Source organism: Chiloscyllium plagiosum, chromosome 28 (assembly GCF_004010195.1).
Source record: "Chiloscyllium plagiosum isolate BGI_BamShark_2017 chromosome 28, ASM401019v2, whole genome shotgun sequence".
In the NCBI taxonomy this organism is placed as follows: domain Eukaryota; kingdom Metazoa; phylum Chordata; class Chondrichthyes; order Orectolobiformes; family Hemiscylliidae; genus Chiloscyllium; species Chiloscyllium plagiosum.
The window spans coordinates 45,041,828-45,052,774 of record NC_057737.1 but is presented as its reverse complement, the minus strand read 5'-3'; the positions used below and the strand labels follow the sequence as shown (position 1 = coordinate 45,052,774).

At 39.7% G+C, this 10,947-nt stretch overlaps 1 protein-coding gene across 1 annotated transcript in view; it reads left to right on the top strand.

Annotated features, from left to right (window-relative positions):
* The first annotated feature begins 4,105 nt into the window (after positions 1–4,105).
* eif4h (eukaryotic translation initiation factor 4h) overlaps positions 4,106–10,947 on the top strand; it is a 30,900-nt gene continuing 24,058 nt past the window's right edge. Inside the window, exons 1-3 of the mRNA XM_043718930.1 lie at positions 4,106–4,120; positions 5,310–5,424; positions 7,061–7,163. Of these exons, the coding sequence (XP_043574865.1) occupies positions 4,106–4,120; positions 5,310–5,424; positions 7,061–7,163 (233 nt within the window). The remainder of the gene's footprint in view (positions 4,121–5,309; positions 5,425–7,060; positions 7,164–10,947) is intronic.

Sequence of the window (10,947 nt, the reverse complement as noted above, 5' to 3'; positions counted from 1 at the left end):
TCCAGCAACACATTTCCAGTATTGATACCCAGAGCAGACCCAGGCAATCAGGTAAAGTGGGATTAAAAGCCTACCAAATCCGGAAGGGTGCTGCAGGATCTCATTAAGGGAGGGAGGGACCATTGTGTCCCACTGGTCAAACATCTTCCAAATGTCAACCAATCTGCATTCTGCTTCAGTGGCTGCCTGGGGATTAGAGTCTCTGCTTAACAAATAGTTGGAATCTACCATGCAGGGAAAAGTCTTATCAGCCCATTGTCTTCCACTGCACCTGATGGAGTGGATTCTGCCATGGCAAGTTGCAGTGGAGTGGGGTTACAGAATTGACCACCACAAACACAAACCATTATCTGTCTGATGAGATGGGGGGATATCACCACTCTGCCACAATTTTATCTTTCTTGTGCCATTAGTTATCCACAAAATTGCTAGGTCCTTTTTAGTTATTTATCATGCATCAGTGACTTTTGTCAATCAGTGTCCTGAGATCTATTATTCAATGTGGAAACAATATAAGTTTAGTTTAAACAGATTATTCAGTGCAACCTTCATCCCCTGGAACTTCTTTGTGAAGACTTCGCTCATCTGATATCTTCATGATCTGATTTGACATCTGCACTGGGTAAGTTGCTATGCTTATATATTTGATGTTTTGTTTTCTGACTTTTTTTCCATTTACAAGGGAAAGAATTCCCATTTTCTCTTCTGGGTCAGTGATTTCTCACCCTTCATCAATCACCATTGTAATATTGGTGAAACCCAGCAGGTCTGACTGAATCTGTTCAGAGAAAGCAGAGTTAACGTTTTGAGTTCAGTGACCCTTCTTTCTGAGTCTCTTCTTGAATTTCTGTTTTTGTTTCAGATTTCAAGCATTTGCAGTTTGATTTTTTATTATAATATAATATTGTTTTGCTGATTGTTCCAATCAATGAGCAGCAATTATCATTTCTCTTGCAATGTAATAGATGAAACCTTGTAAGCCCACTAAGCCCCTTAGCAATGAAAATCACAATTTCTTTTATTTCTTGAAGGAAGCACAATTGCTATGCATGTGATTTGATTGGATTTGATTTATTATTGTCACATGTGCCTAAGTATTGTGAAAAGTTTTGTTTTGTATGCAATACAGATCATGACACGTAAAGATCATAGGGTGATTGAACATAGCAAAGAATACAAAGTTACGGCTGCACAGGAGGTGCACAAACGCAAGATCAGCATTAGGTTTGAAATTTTAGAGGTCTAGTCAGAAGTCTATTAACAGTGGGAAAGTAGCTATTTTTGAAATCTGTTAGTATGTACGTTTAACCAGGGTGTGAGGGGCCTTTGATGATGTTGACTGCCTTTCCGAGGTATCGAGAACTGTAGATGGAGTCAATGAATGGAAGTTTGGCTTTTGTGAAAGATTAGGTGTGTTCACAATTCTCTGTAGTTTCTTATAGTCCTGAGCATAGCAATTGCCGTACCAAGCCGTAATGCATCCACACAGAATGCTTTCTGTGGTGCATCTATAAAAGTTGGTGAGAATACTTATGGAGAGGCCAAATTTCTTTAGCCTGCTGAGGAAGAAGAAGCACTGTGCCTTCTTGACCATTGCATCAATGTGGGTGGTCCAGGACAGATTGTGGTGATTGTTACCGCAGGAAGTTGATGCTCTCGGAACTTCCTAGGAAGTTGATGCTCTTAACCCTCTCCACCTCAGCTCCCTTCTCCTTTCTTCCTGAAGTTGATGATGAAATCTTTAGTTTTGTTGACATTGAGGGAGAGATTGTTATCTTTACTCCATGCTACCAAGCACTCTATCTCTTTCCTGTATTCTGTCTCATCATTGTTTGGTATCCAATCTACAATAGTGGTGTCAATAGCAAACTTGTAGATGGCGTTCGGATGAAATTTCACCACACAGTCAAGGGTGTATAGGGAGTACAGTAGGAAGATGAGTACGCATCCTTGTGTGGTGCCAGTACTGAGGATTGTTGTCGAGGAGGTGCTGTTGCCTATCATCACTGACTGCAGTTTGTGGATCAGGAAGCTGAGGATCTAGTTGCAGAGGGCAGAGCGGAGACCTAGGTTTCAGAGTTTGGAGATTCTAACCTTATTATCCAGATGTTCCAGGGATGAGTGTTGGGCTAGATGGTGTCTGCTGTGGAACTGTTGTGCTAGTGACAAATTGCAAGGGTTTGACACAGGCTAGGAGGCTAGAAATGAAGCACTTCATAATTATGGAGGTCAGAGCTGCTGGGTGGTAGTAGTTGAGGCACGTTGCATGTGTTTTCTTCGGTCTCAGGATGATGGTGGTCTTGAAGCAGGTGCAGACTTCGGATTGTAGCAAGGAGAGGTTAAAGGTATCAGCGAATGCTCCTGTATGCTGGTCCACACAGGATCTGAGTGCATGGCCGGGGATTCCATCTGGACCAGTCATTTTCAGTATGTTCACTCTAATGAAGGCCGATCCAACTTCTGCAGCAGTGACTGAAGGAACAGGTGTATCTGAAGGTGTCAGGCCAGGTGACACCATTTCAGTAACTGCTCGAGTGTAAAAAGTATTGAGCATATTAGGAGGGGATGGGTTTTTGTCTGCTAATCTGTTCTGCTTCATTTTATAGCCCACAGGTGGCAGGTGTCCGATAGGTTCGAGACCCAAACTAACCATAGTCCAGTATTGCTTCTTGGCATCTCTAATGACCTCACAGAGGTTGTATCTGGATTTCCTGTAAAGGTCCAGGTCGTCTGAGTTGAACACCGCATGCAGGTCTTCAGTAGGCAACATGTTTCCTGGTTCATCTGTGGTTTCCAGTTTTGGAACATATGGAATGACTTATTTAACCCTTTAGAAGCCTAGGCATTGGTTGTCATCTCACCTTCAATTGAGCATGGAGCATTTGCTGACAATCTTCACCTCACTTACTCCTTTGTTTTCAGTTTTGGTTTCACAGAATCAAAGGAGTGTTATGTTGCAGGAGGAGGCCACTCAACCCATTTTGTCGCCCTGGCTCTTCAAATGGGCATCATTACCTACTATCAATCTCCTAACATTTCCCCTTAACCCTGCATGTTGTTTCTATTTAAATAATAATTTTATGCCTCAATTGAACCTACCTCCACCACACTTCCAGGCAGTGCATTCCATATCGTAACTGTGTGTAAAAGGTTTTCTTTTGACAATCACTTTAAAGCTATGCCCTCTCCTTGTTCATTTTACAAGTGGGCAGTTTTATCTTCTTCCACCCTACTCACAGGTTTGAAAACCTCTATTAGATCTCCTCTTAGCCTTCTTCTCTCCAAAGAAAACAGTCCCTCCTTATTTAATCTATCCTTATAACTGAAATTCCTTATCCCTGAAACCATTCTTTTAAATTACTTCTGTATTCTCTCCAATGTGTTCACATACCTTCTATAAGGTGGCACCCAGAATGGTACACTTACCTCATCTGAGGTTTAACGTGTGTTTTATATAAGTTCAATATCACGTCCTTGTCTTGTACTCTATGCCCCTGTTAGTAATACAGAGGATACTAAATGCTTTATTGACTATCCTTTCTCCTTGTCCTCCCACCTTTAATCTGCGCATTTACACACAGACAGGGTGCAGTTATGGCAACTGCTCTGCCCAGGACCATAAGAAACTATGGAAAGTTGTGAACACAGCCCAGTAGGGCTCCCTAACCCTACCGGCCTAAAGTTAGAGACCCAAACTAACTAAATAGACACCGACCGCCTGTGGTAAGGTCTACATGACATAATGAGCTATAAAATGAAGTCTGTCTGCTCCTAAATCCCGTTCAGAATTGTAACCCATATTTTCTGATGTCTTTCAATTTTGCAAAAATGCATCGCCTCACACTTACTTCTCTGCTTTGAAGCTCAATGACGACTTATCCTCCCACTTCGCCAACTTATAAATGTCCTTTAGGAGTGCTATACAGTCCTCAGTTTACAATTCTTTTAGGATTTGTGTCACATCACCTGTTTTGATTTGATTTATTGTTGTCACATGTACCTAAGTACAGTGAAAAGTTTTGATTTGTGGGCAGTACAGGCAGGTCATAATATACAAGGACATACAGACCATAGGCTGTTAAAAGAAAGCAAAGCATTTAAGATGATGGCTGCTGAGAAGGTACACAAAAACAAGGTCAACATTACATTTGAAATTTGAGAGGTCCATTCAGCAGTCTAATAATAGCAGGGAAAATGTTGTTGTTGAATTGTTGGTACGTGTGTTTAAGCTTTTGTTTTCTGCCTGATGGAAGAGGTCGGAAGAGAGTTTAACAGGGGTGGGAGGAGTCTTTGATGACGTTGTCTATCTTTCTGTGGCAACACAAAGTGTAGATGGAGTCCATGGATATTGGCTTGCTGTCTGGGCTGTGTGTACAACTTTCTGTAGTTTCTTACGGAGCTGGGCAGTTTGCCATATCTGCACCCAAATAGAATGCTTTCTACAATTTTTAGATTGTATCTAAACGTTGATGAGAGTCCTTATGGACATGCCAAATTTCTTTAGCCTCCTGAGGAAGAAGAGGCATTGTTGTATCTTCTTGATTGTCGAATCCATGTTGGAGGTCCAGAGCAGTTTGTTGGTGATTGTCACTCCTAGGAAATCAACACTCTCGACACTCCACCTCAGCTTCATTGATGTCAAAAGGGGTGTGCCCTCCTCCTTTCTTCTTGAAGTTAATGATCAGCTCTTTAGTTTAGTTGCATTGAGGGAGACATTGTTATCTTTGCGCCACGACAGCAAACATTCTATCTCCTTCCTGTATTCTAACTCATCATCCTGCCTAAAATGGTGGCTCATTAGCAAACTTGTAAATGGCATGTGGATGAATTCTGGCCTTACAGTCATGAGTGTATGGGGAGTATGGTGGGGCTGCGTACACATCCTTGTTGGGCGCCAGTGTTGAGGATTATTGTGGAGGAGGTGTTGGTGTCTTCACTGATTGCGGTCTGTGGTTCAGGAAGCCAAGCATCCAGTTGCAGAGAGCAAAGCAGAGATCTAGGTCTCAGACTTTGGAGATTAGTTTTGTTGCAATTATAGTGTTGAAGGCAGAGCTGTAGTCACTAAGTAGAAGCTTGACATAGGTACCCTTATTATCCAGATGTTCCACGGATGAGTGTAGGGCTAGGGAAATGGTGTCTGCCAGGGACCTGTTACGCTGGTAGGCAAATTGCAAGGAATCGAAGCAGACTGGTAGGCTAGAGTTGATGTGAGCCATGACTAACCTCTTGAAGCACTTTGTAATTATGGAGGTCAGAGCCACTGAGCAGTAGTCATTGAGGCATATTGCATTTGTTTTCTTTGGTACCAGGATGATGATGGTCTTCTTGAAGAGGTGGCAACTTCAGATTGTAGCAAAGAGAGGTTAAAGATGCCAGCGAATATTCCTGCCAGGCTGGTCCACACAGGATCTGAGTGCACGGCTGGTGACTCCATCTGAATTAGTCACTTTCCTCAGGTTCATGCTCAAGAAGGTCAACCTGACATCTGTAACTGATGGGACAGGTGTATCTGTGGCTATCGGGACAGATGACACCATTCCAATGGCATGCTGCTTGAACTGAGTGTAAAAAGCATTGAGTATATCAGAGAGGGTTATGTTTTTGTCACCTTTCCTGTTCTGCTTCATTTTGTACCCTGTTATGTTGTGTAGGCCTTGCCACAGGTGGTGGGTGTCCATGTGGTTAGCTTGTGCCTCTAACTTGGTCCAGTACTGCCTCTAAAGACTTGTGGAGGTTGTGTCTAGACTTCCTGTAAAGGTCTGTGTCTAGGTCCCCTGCACATCAAAATATAGATCATTAACATAAATCAGGAAAAGCAAGGGCCCCAATACCCAACCCTGGCAACCTCTACTCCAAAATATTCCCTCGCCCAAACAAAAATCCATTCGTGACTACTCTGCTTCTAATCTCTCAGCTAATTTTGTATCCATCTTGCTATCGTCCCTTATATTTTTTATTTCCAAGTAAATTCTTATATCCCCTGTCTTAACCTTTACCAATATACATCAGTTCAGTTCTTGTGTATTCTTGAAAGATGTGTAGAGTTCACAGAAGCTATGATGAATGCCTTGTAACAGACCCGACGCTCCGTAAGGCTCATGGTAACCCTAAACCACATCTGATCAAACCATGGCAGATGCAAATATGTGATACTCAGATGGAAAATTATGATGTATATCTGTGATCAGCAAAACAGACAATGAAATATATAAAGACTGATTGCATAATTTTCAAACAAATGGAGATCTCATAGTGATGTATTCCGCTATTCTTGACCCAGTTAGCTAGTTGAACCACCTGAATGTGTGATTACAATTATTTCTGTACATCTCCAACAGCCATAAGAAGGACAGACTGCTAAAGCAGCCATCTTAAAACTGTTAACTCTCCAAAACTTAAAGTTTTGTTGAAAAAAAAAGATTTGATTTCTCAAATTGGGGAGACTGCTAAATTGTTTAGTTGCAATCCCAGCTCGAATATGAGAATATTCAATTCATTTTAAGCCTTCAATCTCAGTCCGTTGCAACTTTTCTTATTAGTTGTGCATGTATAAATATAAAAATCAGGGTCCTTTTGGAATATTATTCCCTTTAGAAAAATCAAATTTGTTAATATATTGTGGTCTTTTAAATCCTAAGGACTATTTCAATTGTATCACATTGGCCAGTAGGGATCATTGGCAAGGTGCATATCCTGTTGCTTTACTTGTGTGATGCATGATGCATATCTTTGTGTGAATTATTTTTAGTCAACCCATTTAAACATGTTATGACACCACTCAATGGCAAATGATTCAGGAACTTGCATCTCCTGGTCCAGTGATACAGACCCTATCATTGTATCAGAAGTCCCTTTCAGCTGTGTATACATATGTATTTAATTAACCTGTTCAAGCACGTCTGGGGCAAGTGGGACTGGAACCCAGAGCCTTCAAGACAACCTAATTGTTCCAATTTTATTGGTTGAAATAGACAAGATGAAAGGGTTTTTCAACACATCTATTTTGGGCCACTAATACTGACAGCATAGTCATTGCTCATTGATTTTATGCCACATGTAGAAAGTTTTGTGCACGCGCACCTTGCTGGTAACAAATATGGTGGCAACCCAAATAAGCAGAATAAATACGAGTGGATGGGACAGAAGGACATCACTGGCAGGGGGTACTTGTATGCACATTTTGCATGTGCATACTGACAACATTTTTGGGGAGTCAGCAGACATACCGTTGATTATATGAGCCATCAAAAACTATAACTGAAAAGTCTATGCTGTCAGCTGTAAAATGAACAGCATCACACTGTTGGTGTTTCAATTGATAATTCTTGGCCAAATAGCACAACCTTCTAAAAATGAATTGGAGCATTGAACAGATAGAATACAAATGGGTAAGAGAGTTTGGTACATTTTCTATTCATTCTGAAATGATAATGAAGATGTGTAGTGTAGGCAGTTGAACAAAAGAACAGCAAGAACATTAAGTCATGGGACCGTTTTCATCTGAATCATACTGGTACCAGAGTCCTAGTGAATCGCATAACTAGGGCTGTAGACAGGCCTTTAAACTAAATGGAGGGATGGGGTGGGGGTGTGGTTCTGTTATAGGGGAAATTAGAAAACTCAACTTAAAGGAATAGGTAAGGTGCAGTTTAGTGATATTACCAGACAATAAAACTGAGGGAAGAGCAGGTGAATATGTTTATGCACCAAGGAATTATAAAAAAATAGGGAAATTTAACAGTGGAACAAATTTAAAAGCTTTGTATATAAATGCATGAAGCATTCAAAACAATTAATGAGTTAATAGCGCAAATAGAAACAAATGGGTACGATTCGGTAGTGATTACTGAGACATGGTTACAAGGAGATCAGGTCTGGAATTGAATATCTTGGGGTACTCAGCATTTCAGAAAGATAGACTGAAAGGAAAAAGGAGGTGGTGTGACCTTGCTGGTGAAGGAAAGGATCAGTGCTGTAATGAGAAATGGCATAAGCATGGGAGATCAAGATTAACACACATTAACATGGGAAATCAGTCTAGCAGAAATAAGAAATAGCAAAGGGAAGAAGTACTTAGTAGGAGTAATCTATCGGTCCCCAAGCAGTGGTTCTACAGTGGGGCACGGAATAAACCAGGAAATATTAGAGACTTGCAAGAAAGTTACAGCAATAATCATGGGTGATTTTAACATGCACATAGATTGGAAGAATTAAGTTGGCAAGAGTAGCCTGGAGGCAGAGTTCATTGAATGTATTAGAGTTTGTTTCTTGGAGTAGCATGTTGTGGAACCAACCAGAGAGCAGGCTACTCTGGATTTGGTCTTGTGTAATGAGGAGAGATTAATTGATGATATCACAGTTAAGGATCCTCAATGGAGTACTGATATGATAGAATTCAATATTCAGTTTGGAGGTGAGAAACTGGAATAAAAGAAAGGAAATTATATAGGTATGAGGACAGATTTGGGCAGGAAGGCTAAATGGTAAGACAGTGGATGAGCAGTGGCAGATATTTAAGGAGCTGCTCAATTCCTCACAATTAAAATGTATCCCAATGAGAAAGAAAGATGGTAAGGGGAGGGGTGGGGAGATAAAAACATCCATGGTTGAACAAGGTGGTCAAGGACAACATAAAGTCAAAAACTAAGGTATACCATATTGCAAAGGCCAGTGGCAGCATGGACGATCAGGAAACTTTCAAACATAAACAAAGGGATACCAAAACATTAATAAAAAGAGCTGAGGTAAATTATAAAAGAAAACTTGTGCAAAATATCAAAAAGGATAGCAAAAACTTCTGCAGGTATATAAAAGGGAAGAGAGTTGGTAAAGTGAATATTGATCCCTTGGAAGATGAAACTGGAGATTTAATAGTGGGGAACACTGAGATGGCAGAGATGCTGAATCAATACTTTGCCTCAGTTTTCATGGTGGAGGACAATAGTACCATTCCTGCTGGGATGGGCAAATCAGAGGCAATATACTCATACATATTGCCAATTTCTGCGACGAGGATGTTTACCTCCAATCAAGAATGTCCAAGGTGTCCTTAAATCTTCTACTGTCACAGAGAAGGAAAGTATAGGCTTATAAAGTAAAAGAATATAGCAGCATTGTAGTGTAGCTGTTTAGAGAAGGATACCTCAAGTGGAAGGAAGGGACTGAGACTGTACAAACACAAAGAAAAGCAGCAAAAGGGTAAAAAAAATCATAAAAATGTAAAATTTATGGGTTTTTTATTTAAATGCATATAGTATTCAGAAGAACATGAATTAATGGTACAAATAGAGATGTTAATGGGTATGACCTTACAGTCCTTACAAAGACAACATTACAAGAATATCAAAGCAAGGAACTAAATATCCAGAGGTGTGAGACTTTTGGAAAGAACAGGCAGGAAGGAAAGAATGATAGGGTGACTTTGTTAGTATGGGATGGAAAAAATAAAATAGCAAGGAATGATGTTGAATTGTAAAATGTAGAATCTGTTTCAGAGGAGTTAAGAAATAAGAAGGGGAGGAAGATGTTTGTAAGAATAGTCCATAGGCTCCCTTCAGTAATTATATTGTAGGACAGGGGATAAATAAAGAGATCATGAAAGTGTGTAAAAAAAGACTGTGTGTTAATCTTGAGTGACTTTAATCTTCACATAAATTGACAGAAAATCAAATTGGTAGCCATGAATTTATAGAGTGTATTCTGGATAGTCTCCTCGGACAATATGTTGTGAATCCAATCAGGAGTCAGACAGTTTTTGATTTGTTAATATGTAATGAGACAGGTTTGACAAATTATGTCACGGGAAAAGATCCCTTGGAAGACAGCAACCATAACATGACAGAATTTAACATTCCATTTGAAAGGGAGAAACGTGGATCAGAAACAACTGCATTAAATTGAAATAACAGTAATTACAAAGGAATGAGGACAGTCTTGGCTAGAGTAGGTTGGGAAAGATGTTTTAACAGCAAAGACAGTTAATGAACAATGATGGATGTCTAAGAAAATAGTTCATGACTGACAATGAAATGAGGAGGAACAATTGTTGGAAACAACTATGGCTAAACTAACCTGGGAAATTCAGGATAATATCGAATTGAAAGAAAAAAAAACATACTTTGTGGTGGAAATTAGTAGTAAACCAGAGAACTGGAAATGTTTAAGAACCAACAAAAGATAATCAAAAAATTGAGGAAGAAAAGAAACTTTGATGGTAAACTGTTAAGTAACAAAAAGAGATAATAAGAATTAGTTTAAGTATATAAAAGAAAAGAGGAGACCAAAGTGAACAGAGGCCCTTTAGCAAATGAGACTGTGGAAATAATAATGGGGAACTAGTAAATGGTAGAGGAGTTGAATAAATACTTTGCATCAGTCTTCACAGTAGAAGACAATAGCAGTATTTCACAAATAGTAAATAATCAAGGGGCAGGAGAGATAGTAAGTACAATAACAAGCACTTGATATAAGTTATAGGGAAACTGATTGTACTAAAGATGAAGAAGTCACCTGGCCATGCTAGGATATTAAAAGAAATAGCTAAGAGATGTTGGATGCTCTATTAGTAATTGTTCAAGTATCCTTAGATTCTGTAAAAATCCTGGAGGATTGGAGAACTACCAATGTAACAGCTTTATTTTTAAAGGAAGGAGGAAAAAATAACAGTAAACTGTAGATCAGGTAGTTGAACATCTGTCATTGGTAAATATTAGGGTTTATTATTAAGGATCTATTAGCAGTGCATTTAGAGGTAAACAATATAATTAAGCATGACCTCATTCTTTGTGGAAGCAACAAACAAGATAGATAAAGGGAGCAAATAGATGTAACAGATTTGGACTTTCAAAAGGCATTTGAAAGATGCCACATATGAGGTTACCGAGGAAGATGATTTTGGAGGTAGCGCATTAGCATGGCCCGAGGATTGGTTAACTAACAGAAAACAGA